Source organism: Crocuta crocuta, unplaced genomic scaffold (assembly GCF_008692635.1).
Source record: "Crocuta crocuta isolate KB4526 unplaced genomic scaffold, BGI_CrCroc_1.0 scaffold7, whole genome shotgun sequence".
Lineage (NCBI taxonomy): Eukaryota > Metazoa > Chordata > Mammalia > Carnivora > Hyaenidae > Crocuta > Crocuta crocuta.
Genome location: NW_027531904.1, coordinates 3,247,933 through 3,268,044, shown reverse-complemented (window position 1 = coordinate 3,268,044; position 20,112 = coordinate 3,247,933). Strand labels below are relative to the sequence as shown.

At 42.8% G+C, this 20,112-nt stretch overlaps 1 protein-coding gene across 1 annotated transcript in view; it reads right to left on the bottom strand.

The window, feature by feature from the left end:
- Positions 1 to 20,112, bottom strand: part of AGBL1 (AGBL carboxypeptidase 1) — a gene marked incomplete at its 5' end in the record, with an annotated part of 692,079 nt that overhangs the window by 578,717 nt on the left and 93,250 nt on the right. The window contains 8 exons of the mRNA XM_077774253.1: positions 1,060 to 1,147; positions 2,401 to 2,549; positions 5,645 to 5,731; positions 5,965 to 6,048; positions 7,529 to 8,109; positions 9,209 to 9,325; positions 14,226 to 14,293; positions 15,206 to 15,371. Coding sequence (XP_077630379.1) covers positions 1,060 to 1,147; positions 2,401 to 2,549; positions 5,645 to 5,731; positions 5,965 to 6,048; positions 7,529 to 8,109; positions 9,209 to 9,325; positions 14,226 to 14,293; positions 15,206 to 15,371 — 1,340 coding nt within the window. The remainder of the gene's footprint in view (positions 1 to 1,059; positions 1,148 to 2,400; positions 2,550 to 5,644; positions 5,732 to 5,964; positions 6,049 to 7,528; positions 8,110 to 9,208; positions 9,326 to 14,225; positions 14,294 to 15,205; positions 15,372 to 20,112) is intronic.

The window sequence follows — 20,112 nt, the reverse complement described above, 5'->3', positions numbered from 1 at the left end:
GAGATACAATTTGCTTTCTCTAAGAAAACAAGTGCTAGCCTATCAGTTTTTACAAGAATCTAGCAACGAGCTAAGAATTAATTACCTATTTCCTGCCTGTCCTACCAATTCCTCTCCTTTTTTTATCTTATAAATTTGTATTTTATTTTCTGTCAAAAGAAAATGCACAAATGAGCAATTCATGGCTTTGGGAATCCATTTCTTTTATCAACAAATACAGATAATTTAAATTTCATTATCACTTTGTAGAATAAATTGATGAAACTGGCTACTGATCAAGGGTTGAAGATGAATTCTGGAAATGCTCCCTCTATTGTTTTTTCCAAAAAACCGTCTTGCCGTGGAGGAGTAGTCACTTAAGTGTATCTGTTACAGACCCACTCCCGTCTACTTCAGAAAAGTGAAGCACAGGATGAGAATAGGCCAGAACATCTCAGAATTTTTGCTCACCAGGATACGTGGAAGGAAATGAACGATGTTTGGTGTACTAACCACTAGTTGAGTCTGTACAAGTTCTAATGTATGACAGCAAGGTCTAAGGGTTTTAATTTCCAAGTGAGGACAGGTGAGTTTTCTGAAAATCAAAAGATTTCATGTGGCACCTGGATGGCTCATGGTTAAGCATCTGACTCTTGGTTTCAGCACTACCTTGAGATCAGGTCATGATCTAACGCTTCATGAGTTCGAGCCCCACATTGGGCTTTGCGCTGACAGTGCAGAGCCTGCTTGGAATTCCCCGTCTCCTTTTCTCTCTACCCCTTCCTTGCCCACACAGAGCCTGCTTGGGATTCTTGGTCTCCCTTTCTCTCTGCCCCTCCCCTGCTCACTCGCTCTCTGTCTCAAAAAGAGATACATAAACACTTAAAAAATGATTTCTTGGGCTCCACTATGGGTGCCATTTAACATGCCTGTGCTTCTGAAGGGCATTTGCCACTAGGACAGGGACAAGTACAGCAGACAAGCAGAGATGGCTGAGGTTTACAACATCAACGTGGAAGAGCAGGAAACTGAGGAAGAATGTAAGAGGGAGAAAAGGAGGCTCACAGCACTGTGACTTACTTGTAATAGCAGATTTCATAGCCCATCCGTATCCAGGTGGGTCTGCCAAGAAGAGCCTCCTTCACAGAATACAGAGTCGGCTGCATCCCTGCACAGAACAAAGGTGGGATTAATCACTGGGGGAAGAGGAAACGGAAAGGGGGCTGTGGTCACCTGAATCATGGTCCTCCAAGGTATTCAGGTCCTAACCCCTGGAACCTGTGAATGGTACCTTATACGGTAAAAGGGATTTCATAGATGTGATTAAATTAAAGATCTTGAGATGGGGATAATATCCTGGTGGGCCCTAAATGCAATCACTTATGTCCTTTTAAGAGGGAAGGAGAGGGAGGGTTGACTTCCCAGGAAAAGCCATGTGACCGAAGCAGACAGAGAGAGACTAGGAGATGCCATGCTGTTTCTGGCTTTAAAGATGGAAGAAGGAGCCATAAGCCAAGGGATGCAAGAAACATAGCTCTAAAAGCTGGGGGGGAGGGGGAGACCAGAAAGTTCTTTAGATGTTCTAGAGGAAGCATGGCCTTTCTAGCACCTTGACTGTAGACCACTGAAACTGACTTTGGACTTGTGGGCTCTGGAATTGCAAGAGTAAATCCATCTTGTTTTAAGCCACCGAGTTTGTGACAATTTGTTACAGCAGCCATATAGAGTGAACACAAGAGTCGAGGTTCATACTTTCTCTTTCTATTTAAAAGAGTCTATTTAGTCAGTACAAAATAGAGGAAGTAACCTGTGTTCAGACATAGAGGTATGGGAACACTTATTCCTTACTCAAAGCCACTCAATAAATTAGGATACGATCTAGCACTAACTAGCAGAATTTTCCATTCCTGGAAATGTTCAAAATAAATGTGAGCTGCTAGTCAATTTGTCCTTTAAATCTCTCCTCCAAAACGGCCACAGGTATTCAGTAGAATTTGAACTTTCCCCATGTTTTCTAGGAGTTTAAATCAGCGTTGTCCAATTGGATCGTGCTGTTTTCCTCTCTGGGACAAATAGGTCAATATATTGGCTCCTGTAAGATTTAGGCAATGAAGAGAAGGAATAAATGAGAGGTCTCACCAACCTCAAAAAGTTCAAGGTGAGGCAAGGCAGTCAGGAAGTGGTGGAATGTTGTGTATGGTGTTAACATTCCACAGCAGAGTGAGAACTTCCAGCCTGCCTTCCATGGTGGCAGTGTGCCACAAGTTGGCCACCATCTTGCGACACTTGTGATCAAAACATTAAGCCCAACTTCAAACCCTTTGGGAACCCAAGCAGGGCTTCTGGTAATAATCCAAACCAACCAGAGGGGCATCATTCCTGGTGTTAGCCAGAAGATATTTGTTCCCCAAGAGCTCATACCATAATTAAACTGGCTGTTGGGCTTCTCACAGTTGATGATGTTGAAGCGGTACGGGACAGCAGCTCTCATACCGCTCACCTTGAAGTAGAACCACTGTTGATGTTGGCTGCTGTTCACATCAGCATTGACAAGCAAGTCATACTCCAGCCTGCAAAGTCAGAAGCAAGATTGAAGGCCCACGAGTCTTTGAGGTAACTTCCAACAATGAAGAGTCTACACGTGTGAGATTCTAGATGACAGATCTATGACCCAGGATCTCAGCTGGTGGGTAAGTTACAATGATCATACTTATCTCACAACATTGGACACATTGGCTATAGAAATTTGGGGAGAGGGGAGAGGGGATCCTCTTGGTATTAAGAGGATCAATTACACAACTGTAGCATATCTTTTTATTAAACTGTGATGAATTTTCTCTCCAGTAGGAAAAAAACGCAAGTGTAAGATATCCCGGAGAAACTTCAATCACATCTGGTTGGATATGTCATTATTATTTGATGCTACACATTACTTTTGAGCCTCAGTCTCCTCATATGAAAAATGGAAATAGTGTCTAAACTTGCAGTGCTGTTTGTAAAGATCAGGTGTATGGTAAATGTAAACCCCCAGCAGAACAGCAAATGTGAATTAGGCTAGCAAAGCAGGAGTTATGTGTTCTTTTTGTCCCTTTTTAACTGACTTAACTTACATGCAGTAAAGTGCACACGTTTTAAGTGTAAGACTCAGTGAATTTAAGTAAATTCATCTGGATGCTCCCGTTTGACAATTACCCAGATCAAGATACAGGCCATTTCCAGTGCCTCCAGGAGACTCTGGTATGCCCCCTCTCAGTCACTATCTGTAAGGGGAATCAATTTTTTGAGCTTTAGCAACAAAATTAACAATGCAGTTTGGACTTCAACATTCTTAATGGGTATATTTCATTTTCAAAAATAGTATTGCTGCATCCCCTTGGCATGTTCTTTGAGCTGCTCTTCTAGAAAGGGCAATGTTTTTGCCCAGATCTGTTCATACTCTGCCACTTTGGAGCCCTGACCGCTGGCATTTGCAGTGAGATTTGTGGAGGGTGGGGCTTTTGCAGCAGGCATAAAAGTAGAGCTATCTGATTCAGGCCCACTGCCCACGGTGTCCCTCTAAGCATCGATCGAGCCATCCAGCCCTCCATACAACGAATGCAGCATAAACCACTGAGTGATGCTCATGAGGACAAAGTTGGAAAGACAATGGCCCTTGAATTGTCTCCTATGCCCACAATCCTTTCCAAAAACTGATCATAGAAAGTCCTGGCCTAGAAGTAGGTTTGTTTTCTGTCATTTGACACTGTCACCCTGACCAAAACTAATCAGTTTAGGATTCCACACACCAGCCAAAGGCAGATATATGTTATATAGAGAGAAAGACCAGAGCAAAGGCCAGCAGCTCAGGCACATCATAGACTGACCACTGTACCACTAGGAGACCCCCGAGTAGTTTTTCTCTCCTGGATCCCTTAAACATGATATACAGAGAAAAGGAGTAATAAAAGCAGGCGCCAAAGCAAGAAGTTAGAAGCTGAGCTGGCAATGAAAGGAAAAGACGGCTGAGAAGGACTCTCAACATAATTGCTTTTCTATTCTTCAGCCCAAGTAGCTCAACCCATATTTGTTGTATACGTGGGACTTCCTTAAAATAGGTGATGCACAAAACAAACAAAAAAGGATTGCTGGTTGCCTGCTACCCCCCCCCCAAAAAAAAACAAAACAAAACAGAAAAACTTCGAAAACGACTCCTCAGAGAGGAGTGCCTGAGTGGCTCAGTCAGTTAAGTGACTGACTTCAGCTCAGGTCATGATCTCATGGGTTTTGGGTTTGAGCCCCACATTGGGTTCTGTGCTGACAATGTACAGCCTGCTTGGGATTCTCTCTGTCCCTCTCTCTCTGCTTCTCTCCTGCTCTCCTTGTCTTTCTAAAAAGAAAAGTAAAATATACATAAATAAATATATATACATATAGATATATGTCCTCAGATAGATACAAAGCAGGCCAGGCTATACTAAGTCCTATACTCTTGCTATGGTGAAATTGCATCTCTGAAGATGAGCTAATGTTGACTGAGGGCTTACCATGTGCCAGGTACTATTCTAGAGCTTGATGTGTTTTTAACTAACTCTCAAAAACATCCCCATGATGTGGGTGTTACTACTGTCCTCATTTTCTGGGTGAGGAAAGAAAAGGCATGGAGTTAGTTAGGTAATTGTTCAACGTCTCCTGGTGGGAAAGGGGTGAGGCTACTCTGGCAGTCTGATCCCAGAGCCCATGACCACCACCCCTTTAACTATTCTCCACAGCTCTTTTCAGGAGTTTACACATAGAAGATGGATTGTATATCCTGACTTTTGGCAATGACAAATGTAGTTCACGCTGGTGTAGAGGAAAGAATTATAACAGCAGTCTCCTTTTCACTGGAAATTTGTGTTTTGTTTCCCCTGCTTTTAGTTTGTGCAGCCCTAGATTTTCCCGGCCTGTGAAATACTTTTCTTTTCTTCTTTTTTTTAATGTTTATTTTTTAGAGGGAGCATAAGCAGGGGAGAGTCAGAAAGAGGAGGGTAGAGGATCCAAAGCAGGCTCTACACTGATGGGAGCAAGCCTGATGTGGGGCTCAAACTCACAAACCTTGAGATCATACCTGAACCGGAATCAGACACTCAACCCACTGAGCCACCCAGGTGCTCCTGAAACACTTTTCTATGAACAAGAGCTCAAAGAGGCATGACACTACACATGCCCTTGAACTAAGGAGAGCACACCTCTCCATGGGGAGCCCAATGTTCTTGCCACCTATGTACACAGCTATAGTAGCAACAGACACGAAAAGGTAAAGGACTAGGGAACCCCATGTACCCTGCTGCGTCAACAGAACCAGCCCTGGCATCAACATAAGTACAAACATCCCCGTCAAAGGACTCCTGCGCCCAAGTATGGAGCCACGGTCAGGAACGTAGGTGTATTCGCAACATTCACCTTTGGTCTCCACCTTGCTACGACATTAGCTAGTGAGCCCCCTAGTGGTGCGCTGGTAAATGTGTAACAACGGACACGGAGGAAAACTTTTCACTTGTGTTTGCCAGTCATCAGGGTATAAACACTCCCACCACGGCTGATTTCAAACTACCAGTGTGAGGCCGCTGTGCTGAGAGTGTGGATGAGAGGCACAACCCGCTCTCGTAAGCTGCCAGCAGCTACCTTTGTGGGTTTCCTTACTTACTCACGCACTTGGATGGCTTTGCGAAGATTTCCTGACTCAAACTTGGAGTAGAACCGCAAGCATTCGGAAGCAGTGTCTTGCAAGGGCCTGCGATGAAATAGGAAACATGTGAACACATGTGTTACTGCTATTCTTGAGCATAGTCTGACATTTCTTAGAGATAAGCTTTTTCTTACGGATCTTCAACATAAATTTTCATCATGTTTTCAGTAGAAGGGATGGATTACTAATGTAAAACACTCTTCTTCTCATGTCATCAAGAGGATATTCCATACACCACCCCCACCCTCCACATTCCACTGACGCTCAAGACCACCTACCAAGGCTCATCTAAACTGAAGACGACTTTATTTATAATATCAGTTGGCTGGATGAGTCTCCGGACATCCTCAAATATCTTGATCCTGGAAGGGAAAATTGGAAACATTTTAAGGGCTTGTTGGCCCTCACTCCTTACTCCATTCATCCTGCAGTCATCTGGGAAGGGCCTTGGGAGTCATCAGAGAATTATGAAAGAAAAATTTAATAATACCTCAACCTGGGGCTGAAAGAGTGGAAAAAGCACGGCCTGTCCTTCCTTTTCTTCTTTATCAAAAAAATTAAACTACATTGAGCAGCAGGAATGCAAGAAGCAGATTTTAGTTGGAAGATTCTGGACTTGAAGAATTTCTTCAAAGGCATTGGGACTAATGGACTCTGAAGGCTTCTTATTGTATCAGAGGGTCCTTTGTAATGAGACAACTTTGAGGAAGACGTTGGATTGTTGACTGTTAGCATCCTCAAGGCCTGAGAGGCTTCAGTAAGGCATTGAATTCTTGAGTCATTTCTATTCCTTGGGTTCTGTCAGCTCTAGAAAATTAAGGTCAATTTTCTGAGAAACACCCATATTCAGGAGGGTTAAGTAAGAGGACAGAAGGAAGCCCAAAGGAACTTTCAGATTCCCTCCTTGAATTTCCAATCCAGGCATTTTTGGGGTGAAGTGGGAAGGAGAGGGGAGCTAGACATGAGGCCTGGACTCAAGGGGAAGATGTTCTGTCAAAGGGGAGATGTGTCTCTCAGGAACTTGACCAAGGCAGATAACATGTGGGGGGGGGGAGGGTGAAGTCAGTGACGTCAGCAGGAACCCAAGTGGGAGCAGCTCTGGGGATCCACCATCAATTTGGTGATGAAGTGGAAAACAAATTAATGGAAATTTCTGATATGCACTCTCAGCTCCACTGACTTAGTGAATGCATAATCAGTGTTGTTGGGTTGTTTTTTCCCCAGGAAAAATAATTTTTTCTTGGTTTCCATTTTCCATTCTAATCTCACTCTGCTTATCCAAAGGCAAAGCTTCCTTTCCATCATTCTGGGAATAACCCATCACCCAAAGTTTCTTCCCTGGAGAATGCAGTTCTTCCTTACAATCCTCAGGGATACAGAACTATTCTAAGCCAAGTCAGGTTTTTAAGGGTTGGGACTGTGAGATGGGGTATGCCACCTCCACACCAATATGCAGTGAATTTCAAAAAAGAGATCCCAAGTAATCCACACTTGTTTTTTCTGAGAACCTTCCTTTGAGGAATGACCCCAGTATGTGAAGAAACTGGGTTATCTTCCCCCATCATGGTCTGCAGTTGTTATGGGGTAAGGGGTTGCACTGGAATCATCGAAGGAATTCTTTGTCTGGCAATACATGCCTGCCACTACCCCATGGTTACTTCTGAAATCTCCAGGAAGAAGGCAAGCTTCTATGTTTGGCAAGGGCTTCCCAAAGGATTTTAACATGCTCCTGACTGATTGTCACTTTCCTACAGACAGCCAAACTATCTATACAAGCCACTCTGACTATAAAAATATTAAAGAAGAGAAAAAATATAGCTTCCAAATCAGCAGAGCCATCACCTTTGGACTCCACGTTTGCGTTCCAACATCGACTGGGCAGAGGGAGGTGGATGGTGTCCCCAGAGGTCAGGAAATGCCATCATCTTGAAGTCCGCCACAGATCTGGTTCTTCTCGCTTTGGCCATATAGAGACAGGGGTCATGGAAGGGGATATGCTTGGGATGTGTCTGCAGAAGCTTATCTATTACTTCAGCAGTTTCTCTAGGCTGAGTGGAATTGGAAAAAGAGGCACTAATCATTGGGAAGGAAATAACATCTATGTCCCAAGCATCCTGTTTAAGGGAAGCTTGAATGTCAGGGATTTCTTTTCCAGAAGAATCTACCCCAACACCATTGGATTGCATGTTTGGGTATGGGCTCATCCCAGGTCCTTTTTTAGAGACTGGTTGCATGGTGGACCTCCCCACCTTCACCATGCTCAGAAGGGAAGTCTGGACCATGTCTTCTCTTCCTTGCTTCCCAGAGCTTTGGCCCTTATTCAAACCATGCTGCTGTGGGGAAGTGACAGTTGGAATGTGGTGATGATTGGCATACTGAGTCTCTTCGAAGTTCAAGTCATCTCCAGATTGAGACTCAAGTTCCTGCAGGTTTAAAATGGAAAAGAGTATGTCAGTGTTACCTTGCTGGTGGAAAATACCATATGACACCAATCCTCATTCTCTGGGCACAGAGTTAAGTGTAAATATTGTTGTGTTGTTGTTGTTGTTATTGTTGTTGTTGTTGTGTTAGCATAAATCTCGTGAATTGGGAAGCTTTTTCTAAGGTCAGACAAGAAAAGGCTAAGCTTCCAGAGTCAAATAAATGGTAGAAACGTAGAAACTCATGTTTGGAAGGAGTATTGGGCAGGTCTAGTACAATTCATTACATCACACAAATGCCCTCTGGAACATCCCCAAAAAGTCACAGCCTGGTTAAACAAACTCATTAACAGGGTTTTTGCTACACCCCAAGACAATGCCTTTCATTTGGGGATCATTTTGATTGTTTCTTTTCAAAAAAGTCTTCCTTATACTTAACTGAAATTTCCTCCCCTGAAATTTTTACCCACTGATCCCCTTCAGCTTTCCGAAGTAAAATAGAATATATAGACTCCCTTCTACGTGTGATTTAGCTAGTACCCTTCGATGTGGGCAAATTCATGATATATCAAGGGTCATAGGAAAATAACAGAGATACAAAAGCAGGTCTAAAATCCTGACGACAGCAGTAGTAGGAGGAGCAGCAACTAGCCACTCTGCCATCAGGTGTGAGGTTCTCAATTTCTTTCTACTAACAAAAAACACTGGAATCAGACTAGCCACCCTTGGAAAGCCATCCAGTACAACTTGCCCACTTTTTAGGGGAAGGACTAAATCATCAAGAATTTTCACTTGTGTTTTTAGACCGCAAGGGCACGTCACTATGCCCCTCCCCAACCCCGCCTCGGATAATAGGCAGTGACACGTACCTTCATGCTACTTTCATCCTAGGCTCCGGGTATCAGGAAACTTGCATGCATCCAGCCCAGCCACCTTTTTCACATTTTGCCTGGCTTTCTGCTTCTCGCTCAGAAAGACCCCAGAAGCAGGTTGCTAATAATGAGCAATGCTTTCCATCTGGAGACCTCCTGCTTGGCCTCCCAGGTTGTGCAAGGAAGCCCTCATGCATCACCACAGAGCAGAACCACAGCATATGTCCTACCTCGAAGCTGCAGGAGAGCTCGAGACACATTGCCTTGTACTGCATCAGTTCCTCCTCGGGTCGGTCAAGACCAGGTTTGGAAGTCAGCTTGTTCACATCTGTCTCCAAATCATCATCCTACAATGGAATATCCAAAAAATATATATGACAGTCATGACAGCCACCCTGAGAAGCATCAAGACAAGCTATGCATGTGATCTTTCAGAATCTTGGGACATGGCTTCTTTGCCTCCAAATTATAGCGCTAGCCTATGAGAAGGAGAATTTAAGATGGTGGTTATGTTTTTTTCAATGAAAAGAAAGAAGGTATACAACTTTTTTTAGCATCCATCTCAGGATTTATCACTCCTTACCATGAATAACTAACTTATATAAAATGAGGTGAACTCTGTAAACACTAAAGCACGATGTAAAAGAATTTTGTATCTCGTCACCACCATCAACATAATTGTATCACTGTACCCGTTCTTCCACCATCTTTGTCATTCAAAACCGTTTAATGAGCACCTACTATGAGCAGGTACCACTGTAGGTACTGAAGAGTTAGTGATAGTAGGACAGATAAGAGTCGATGTTTCCATGGAATCCACCCTCTAGTGAGAGAAGGAAGACAGCAAATAAATGAAGAAGGTAATTTCCAGGGGTGGCAAATGCCATGGAAAGGGGATTGTGGGAAGCAGTTTAGACTGGGTGCTCTGAGACTGCCTCACTGAGGAGGTGACATTTTAGCTAGACCAGCTGACTGGACAATGCCATGTGAAGAAATTACCAGCAGAAGGAACAGCTGACATTGCCTTCAGAAAGAAGATGGCTGGAGCACAGACAATAGGAGGAAGATCACAGGACTCAACATTGGAGAGAGAGGCATTGGCAGAGCCTTCCAGACCCGGAAAGGGGTTTGTGACTTTCTGCTGCACTTTACCCTGTTGTACATTTATGTCTACCCCATCACCACCAGTCTTTCCTTCCCTGGGCTGAATAATCCTAGACTCTTCATTTTTATTTCTAGATCATCATTTCATAACAGTTTAATGGTAAAGATGATTCTCCTCCCAATTCTTCTGTATTTTCCAAAGGCTCTAAAGTTTTACAGAGAAAGGACATGAGGAATCAACCAGTCTAGTCTCCTCATCTTTCCATGTCTCTCCTGGACCAAGTTTCCCTAATAAGATAGAGGCAAAAACCTACCCTGTGTATTAAGAGACTATTTGGTTAGTTAAGGGAAAAAACTGGCAGCTCTGAAGGCCTGGGTTAGTCTTCTTAAAATTAAATAAATATAGACAATAAATGTTTATACTACTGATCCAGAGTTAGTGGGGGGAGAAAACACAATATTCTGTCCATCTTCTGGAATTTTCCTCCATGGTGCTGGGAGAACTGGACAGCAACATGCAGTAGAATGAAACTAGATCACTTTCTCACACCATACACAAATATAAACTCAAAATGGATAAAGGACCTGAANCTCAACAATAGCCAAAACATGGCAAGAGCCTAAGTGTCCATCAACTGACAAATGGATCAAGAAGATGTGGTTCATCTATACAATGGAATACTACATGGCAATGACAAAGAATGAAATCTGGCCATGTGTAGCAACATGGATGGAAGTTGAGGGTGTTATGCTGAGCAAAATAAGTCAGGCAGACAAGGACAGATACCATATGTTTGCACGTATAGGAGGATTAGGAAGAACTTAACAGAGGAACATGGGCGAGAAGAAGGGGAAAAATAGTGGTGGAGAGGGAGGGAGGCAAACCATGAGGGACTCTTGAATGCTGAGAACAAACTGAGGGCAGATGGGGTGGGGGGAAGGAAGGGGGGTAATGGACATGGACGAGGGCACTTGTGTAGATGAGCACTGGGTGTTATATGGAAAGCAACATGACAATAAACTATTAAAAAAAAAAGTCAGAGACCCAACCAACTGAGCCACCCAGGCATCCCAAGTCACAACCATTTTTTAATGTATTTTCTATGGTTAGTTTCTCAGTATAACAGCAAAGTGGAGGCGCTGTGGTCCCCAGAGATTTGTATCTCAGTCTAAATCTCCAGCCATTCAGGTGGGTTCTCCTCTCTTTTATATTTGTTATAAATACAATTTATACTGATTCAGGGATGGGCCTGCTTCTGTGTCTTCACAGCAACCCAAACAGGCTTCATCATTTAGAATTCTGGTACCCATCTAATCCAGATAATGCTTTCTGGCCCTTCTTCCTCAGATTGAACCTTTCAGATATTATTGACTCTCTCCAGCCTTACACTTGAGTTCACCACCGTTTCAAAGATGGTGATTTGAACTCTGGTAAGGACGATCTCCAAGTTCACTAGACTATGTACTCTTTGAAGATAAAAATCAATGTCTTATTTGCTTTTGTATCATAATATCATCCTTAGGAACCTAGCCTGCTGCCTCACACATGGATAATATCCAAGAAAAAAAAAAACTAAAAAGGAAGGAAAGACAGAGCAAAGGAGAGGAGAGCTTGAATTCAGTCTGTTTATCCTCCTCTTCTTCAGTGTTTGTCCAAATCTAACAGTTGTGTTTGTGAAGGAAAAAAAAAAAAAAAAACATGGCCATCATCTGATCTGTACCTGTTTCTCTTTCTTATGCTGACTTTGAAAGTTTTCAAAGAACAGCACCCAACTTTCCATTCTCAAGACCCTTTAAGATAAAAGTTCCTTTTAATCATTCTTTCTAAATAGCTGGTCCCAATTTAATTTGATGAAAAGGCCATCAGTTAAAGGTCTGGGTTGGATCTATGACCAGAAACAAACACTCCTGGCTTCTTGCCCGCGTTTCTTGCAGCAAAAGCTCCTCGGTTCATCAGGGAAAATTAGTTTGCTGGAGCACTAGTTACTTTGCTCTTGCGACACCCCAGAATCAAGCCCTGATTCTGAGGTGCCCTGTTTCTCTACAACTCATGCTCGCACACTGACTTCTCATCTTCTCCTTGGCTCGCAGGCTTTTGATAAATAGATTCCAGGCCCTCACCCATTTGTCTTGTGCTTCTTTTCCAGATAGATGTATTTATTTGTTTTGGTTTCATTCCACCCAACCCACTATCACCTGCAGCGTGGGGAGGAAAGAGGAGACTATCTGAATGCTCTCTATCACATGCTGTATGAAGTTAGGCTCTGACATGCAGCTGGTCTTCCACATCAGATACAAGAGACGATTGACACTCTGCATCAGACATTCAGTCATCAAAGGGCAAGTAAGAGGGTAGGGGAAAGTGGCATTGATGAATGATCGCCGCAGCACAGAATTATTCAAATAATACAGTGAGCACTCAATAGGCCAGTACTGCCAAGCCACAGCAAAGATCCAATTTACTACTGATGACTTCAGAAATGATTCCATTTATCAACAAAACCCTGAGAACACTGGAAGGTCAATAGCAGTCTTAACTGAGAGACTGAGAGGGCAGAGAGATAGTCCCTCTGAGTGGGCTGCTACCATCTTATGATAGAGAACTCAAAAAGTCTCTTTGTCTCTAGATAGTTAGGTAAGAGGATAATGAAGAAAAAAGAAAGGGAGAGAAGGGAAAAGGGAGATGGATGGATGGATGCATGGATGGATGGATGGTAGATAGGTAAATAAATAGATTTTTAAAATTCAGGTTTCATCTCCACAAACATTATAAAAAGTAGCATTTATGTCTCAGCCTTATTTTACAGATGACAAAATTAAGGAACTATAATTTGAAGGGACTTGTCCAAGTCTGTGTCTGCCAAAAGAAATGGAAGCAGAATTAGAACTCATAGATAAGTTATCATTATTCTAGAGCAGCGATATTGTGCCCCAAAGGACACTTGGCAATTCATAGAGACATGTTTGGTTCATGACTTGAGGAGGAGGGGGAAATGAAGGGGTAGGTCCTACTGGCATCTAGTGGGTAGAAGCCAGGGACACTACCAAACATCCTATGATGTATAAGATAATCTCCCACAACAAAGAATTATCCAGTCAAAATGACAATAGTGCTAAGGGGTAAACACCCTTTTCTATAAATGCAGTCAGTAAACTATGTCCCTTTGCCTGTTTCTTGTCAATAATTTTTTGGAACATAGCCATGTCCTACCATATACATATTGTCTATAGTTGCTTTTGTGCTATAATAGCGAAGTTGAGTAGTGGTGATAGAGACTGTATGTCCACAAACCCTAAATCAATTACAGCCTCATCTTTCACAGAAAGTTTGCTAACCTCTGCTATATATCACGGGTCTTTATGGGACAGAGACGAAAGGGCACCACTCCCCTGTTAGCCAGAGCGTACATCATGAAACTCAAATGAACACTTCACATAGACTCCGAGGTCAATCGAAGTATAGAAGGCAGTGGTCTGAGTGAGTGAGTACATAAGAAGAGTGACTTGTGGCAATAGATGAAATCTACCAGAAAAGGTTTCCTAGGAAAATATTCCATGGTCTCTTTGCCCGAATGTCACTGACACACACATATAGCAACCTGAAGCACTAAGGGTCTATCTAAATCTCATCCTGATGGAATATTACTGCCTTGTTAATGGACAGCCACTGACTTTACAGTGAGACGTTGTATGGGACCCCACAGGATGAAAATCAACAAGTGTAGCTGTCATTTATTGAGCAATCACTGTGGGCCAGGCACTGGAGTGGAAGTACAGAAGTGTGTCCTTAAAATTTACACTGGTCTCGGGGCGCCTGTGTGGATCAGTCAGTTAAGCGTCTGACTCTTGGTTTGGCTCAGGTCATGATCTCATGGTTTCATGGTTTCAAGCACCATATCAGGCTCTGTGCTGATGGTGCAGAGCCTGCTTGAGATTCTCTCTCTCTCTCTCTCCCCCTCCCTCTCTCTCCCTCTCTCTCTCTCGCCTCCCCCGCACCCCTCACTCACATTGTCTATCTTTCTCAAAATAAATAAATACACTTAAAAAAATTTACACTGGTCTCAGCTAGTCATAGAGAGGTGATATCTCTCTCTGGAAGATGTGAACGTAAAGATCACTAGAAGGGAGGGCTGATATACCTACTTGCTCCTTCACCTCTTCACAATCTGAATCTTTATCCACTTCTTCATCGGCATCATCTTCAAAATCCTCTGGGTTGAGAAAAAGAGGTCAAAAGGATGAGGCTTCCCCTATGCCTTGGATATGGATTCCTTCCACACAGTGGCTAGTATTCCTTTTTCTCATAAACAAGGGGCTCGTTATGAAGCGCACAATATCCCAACACACTCTAATACTTATTAGTAACACACAAACGCATGGAGCACTATAGTATGAAGTCTAAATCACCCTACATTGAATGCAAAATGAGTGCAGAATACAATGACACCCAAATACCATTATGGCTCCCACCCCGCCCCGCCACACACACAGTTTACAAGAATTTATGCAAACAGCATTGCCAATGTTTACAGATCACATATTGGCAAAATTCGCTGTAACTGAGCACCTTGACTGGCTCCCTAATTTTGACAAGAAGGTACTTATTTACAATAAAAGGCTACAGACAGCACCCAGTGCCGTTGTGGCAAGATGATGCCTATGGAAAATCTGTTCCATGAAAGGAGGTCAGTGACAGTGAAATCTTCACAGAGATTGAATAATCACATGTTAAGACATTTAATAGGGCTATTTTGTAAATAGCACAAGTTTTATTTAAAGTTCATCCTTAAGGCAAATGCATTCTAGAACCAGTCAGTACAGTTGAGAGACTCAATCATGCAACTGTGAATATGTTTTTTTTAATTAGCAGAGATGACTGTACAGGCACTAGGTAGCCACCAGGAAAAGTGGCAACAGTTAATAATTAGGAACAAAATAAGTGACCTTAGTATTTGTTCATTCTGTATACGAAAAGCTTGCTTTTTTGTACATTTCTCTAATTAGATTATGGACATTTATGGTTGGGTTCTAAAAGAACTGATTCTACTTTCATCCACATCCCTCTGAAATATTGCCAACATGCCAAATGCATCAGAAAGCTCATGATTACTCACTGACTTTACCTTCAGTTAGAAGACACAGAGATTCGGAAGGGATGCTCCCAGGGACCGGGAAGGTGTAGGCACTGCTGGCAGTGACCAAGGGAAGTGGGCTCTTTGGGTAGCACTGCCTCAGGACCTGAAGTACGACGGAGATGACAGGTTCCAAACTTTGGTCATCCAGGTAGTTCTGAAAGAAGAAGAAACTGTCTCAGACGCTGCCCCTCATAGTGGGTTCCCTTATCATGTCCATACTTCAGGGGGTGAATTACACATGGCCCTGATGGACAGCAAACATCATGACTGTAGAATGTCTGACTTGAACATTTAAATGTAGAATTTTGTCTAATGTAGAATTGGCTTTGGTCTGGGGTATAATCTGCATTTTTATTTCTTTTTCACAGCTCATATGTTACTGGTAGGAATTTAGTCTGAAAATAGACTTAAAAAGTCTTTCAAGGGATGCTGTGTCTAAGGGAAGCATTGTCCAGCATAGCCAGGGGAAGAGGAGGTGAGCATCTTCTCAACCATCCAAGTGTCATTGTGAATTACTGGCGACATTAGCGAATGAGTAGCCAAACTGATGGAAGTCTTACTTTTCTCCTTCAGTTTTTATCTGAATAGAAAACTATAGAGGAAAAGCTGAAATATGAAATCAGGGGGGAAAAGGCTAAGTGAATCCCAAGTACCTAAATGAAATACCATGCCTCTTCTCAGAGCCCACAGTGTTGATCCCTCTTGGTACCTACCCAAAGCAAAGGAAAATTAGGTTTGCAGATGGAACATTTTGATACTGATGGAACATGACAAGACCCTTCTTTTCAGACACTTTGAAGAAATGCAAAAACAAGTTTACTAAATTGAGAGAGTGCGTTGGGAGTAGTTTGGGAACTCTTTGGCAAAAACATGCCATTTTCTTCAGGCTCTTGGTAAATGCTTTGTCTGTTGACTTAGTACGGAAAGTTGACAAGTGTGAGCCTCCAATTTGATTTTCCTAAGGGCTTTCAAGTATGCTCTTGGGCCAATAAGTCATAGCAGTAGATATGGAGGAGGCTAAGCACCTGCCACAGGGCTAGGTGACTATCTGTGATGATGCCATGCTGTGGTATCTCCAGGCCCACCTTACAGGTAGCTCCACATATGTTTTTATGCTACAAGTTCAAACTGTCCAAATGATTCCCAAATATAAAAATGTAAGCCAACTTTCAAACCAAGAATGTTGTAACAGGATCAAGAATGCTATTTCCCCTTCTATGTGCTCGATGGTACCCATCAGTTGTCCTGAAAACACTCTCCATGGGAAATAAAGTGCTTGAGGCCATTTCATCCCTGGCATTGGCCAAAGGGCTTGGTGAAAAGTATTAGTATTGGAAAAAGAGAGAACTGAACATGGAAGAGGAAGAGAGGGGAGGTAGAAGACGCACCATGGATGATGTTCTGATCTTTGTTTTTAGTAGGTGCAGAGCCAAGGATAAGCCAAGGAACTCAGTCAAAACCACCAGCATTTGGGAAAGTGGTTGTGTCTGTGATTGTCGTTGGTATTGGTATTGATGAACGTGATAACATGTTTTACTCTGCGGGAGATGGTGCAGGTGAAAAGTGAGAGAAAGAATGGAGGCAGGTTCACCTGTCCTGATAGGGTGGGCCATGAATTTGAGGAATAGAGGAGATTAAAGTGGACAGAAACAAGGCATTGGGGTTATAGTGAATCACTACCTAAACTGGGCTGACAGTAAGTGCTGTAGTCGACACAGTCTGCAGGAAAACATTTATGAATTCTAAAATGACTCTGAGTTCCAAAGTAACAGAAATGCCNGGGACTAAGGGGGGGGGGGAGAGGGAGGCACCCAGGATGCAAAATGTAAGGGGGCACTCACTCAGGCTCCCGCAACTGCAGGGAACTTAAGCTGTGTATCAAATATGACAAGAGCCCAAGAAATAGGATCTCTGGAAACAAATGTCTCAGAATTGGGGCAAAGGTGAAGAGTTTTGGCTCACTTTTCCCATCACTTCCAATAATACACCTGCTACCTGGAAAAGATGATGAAATAGGACAGTGCCTTACATATTCAATTCATAGTTAACATCTCTGAATTAGCTCTAGAATAATAAATACACTGCTTCTGGCTAAAATTAACAACTCAGGAAACAACAGATGCTGGCAGGGTTGTGGGGAAACGGGAACCCTCTTGCACTGCTGGTGGGAATGCAAACTGGTGCAGCCGCTCCAGAAAACAGTGTGGAGGTTCCTCAAAAAATAAATAAATAAATAAATAAATAAAAATAGAACTACACTACGATCCCAGCAATAGCACTACTAGGAATTTATCCAAAGGAGACAGAAGTGCTGATTCATAGGGGCACCCCAATGTGCATAGCAGTGCTTTCAACAATAGCCAAATTACGGAAAGAGCCTAAATGTCCATCAACTGATGAATGAGCAAAGATGTGGTTTATATATTCAATGGAATACTACTTGGCAATGAGAAAAAATGAAATCATGCCATTTGCAGCAACATTGATGGAACTGGAAGGTATTATGCTGAGTGAAATAAGTCAGTCAGAGAAAGATAGATATCATATGTTTTCACTTGTATGTGGAATTTGAGAAACTTAACAGAAGACCATAGGGGAAGGGAAGGGAAAAAATAGTTACAAATAAAGAGGGAGGGAGGCAAACCGTAAGAGACTCTTAAATACAGAGAACAAACTGAGGGTTGATACAGGGGGTGGGGGAGAGGGGAAAGGGGTGATGGGCATTGAGGACGGCACTTACTGGGATGAGCACTGGGTGTTGCATGTAAGCGATGAATCACGAGAATCTACCCCTCAAACCAAGAGCACACTGTACATACTGTATGTTAGCCAATTTGACAATAAATTACATTAAAAATACATATGTACATACATAATACACTGCTTCTATGATACACAGGCAAGAGAGAGATTCTCCTCATCCACAGTTTTGCTTTCCCCAAATTTCAGTTACCCACAGTCAACCATAGCATGAAAGCAGACGATCCTTCTTCCATGGCATCATTAAAGGCCAATAGCTTAATGCTACATCCCAATGCCTCCCTTCATCTCCTCACATGGGCATTTTATCATCTCACATCATCACAAAAGAAGGGCAAGTGGAGCACAATAAGGTATTTTGAAAGCGAGAGTTCACATTCACAAAAATTTTATAATAGTATATTGTTATAACCGCTCTATTTAATCATTGTTGTTAATCTCTTGCTGTGCCTAATTTATAAATTAAACTTTATCATAGGTATGAATGTACAGGAAAAAACATAGTGAATGCGTGTTCAGTGCTATCCATGGTTTCAGGCATCCTGTGGGGGTCTTGGAATGTACCCCCCTGAGTCAGGGAGGACTACTGTGTAGCACACAGCTCAGATCCTGGAGCAAAAGCACCTGAATTCAAATCTTGGGCTGATGATCACTGACTGCATCACCCCGGCAACTTACTACACCTCTCTGTGCTACAGCTTCATCTATGAAGCAGAGGTAAAAACAGAACCACTCTTATAAGGATGTGTGTGAATTTGAGTTAAAATAGGCAAAGGGCCTGCCCAATACTAAGCACTCAGTAAGTGCTAGCTCTCAGGATGTTAGCAGGCATCATTACGCTCTTAAAATCTCATAAGAATCTGAAAGAAGATTTCAGCGCGGAGCCCTAGAGATAACCCTCACAATAAGAAAATGAGACACTTTAGTGAAAAAGCCCAGGAGTCCTGGGTCTAATTTCCAGCTCTCCTTCTACCAGCCAAAGCCATCAGCATCCCTGCCCAAGTCCCCACCATCTAACCCCTGCCTTGCCCTCCCACCGCTCCCTCCTTCCTCCTGTGCCCTCAGATACTCTCCTGTCCAAACAGCAGCCAGAATGGTCCTTTTAGATCATAAATCAGTTTAATGGGTCCAGAGTTTCAGTTTTGCAAAATGAAAAGAGTTCTAGATATTGGTTATACAACAGTGTGGTTGCACTTAACAGTACTGAACTATATACACTTTAAAATGCCCAGCGTGGTCCACTTTATGTCGAACCGATTTTATAATTAAAATTTTGTAAAAAGCATACATTATATCAGGCCATGACCCTACTTCAAACCTGATGGAAATAAAATCTGAATTTCTTTTCGTGGTCTAGATAGAAAGTTCTTCCCTCTTCTTTTCCTCCTCTTTCTCCTCCTCCTCTCCCTCCCTCTTCTGCCTCCTTCTTATCTTTCTTGTCTTTTGCAATTATTGGCATACCAGCATCAGCATCAGAAACATCATTCTAATTTGCAAGTAAGCACTGAAATGGTATCACTAGATCCAAGGCTCTGTCGTTGGCCATCCAGTGACCCCAGTACCTTTTCTGGCAGAAGGGGAGAAGACTGATGGGCAGCTCAGACCAGCACAGCTCTGATGGTGTCTGTGCTCACGGCACCCAGCTGGGGTGCCATGAGTTCCATGGGCCTGGGAAGCCTGGCACACAGGCACGTTCAGCCTCTGCTCACAGCCTGTGTACATTCCCAACAGAAACTGGAAGCTGGGAGGTTGGTGTGAACTTGTTTCCTGAATGGTTGAGGTTTTCACTGACCTCCTGAGAGACTACTTTTAAGGTCCTCCTTGCAGAAACAGACTCTTAACTACAGAGAACACACTGCTGGTACCTGAGGTGAGGAGGGTAGGGGGATGGGGGAACAGGTGATGGGGCTTAAGGAGCACACTTGTGATGAGCACCGAGAGATGTATGGAGGTGTTGAGTCACAATATTATACACTTGAAATGAATATTACACTCTCTGTTAACCAACTGGAATTTAAATACTTTTAAAAAAGATGAAAGGAAAAAAACTGAAATGAGGTCATTATGGTGGGCCCTAGTTCTATATGACTGGTGTCCTTATAAAAAGGGACATTTGGACACAGACATGTACATAG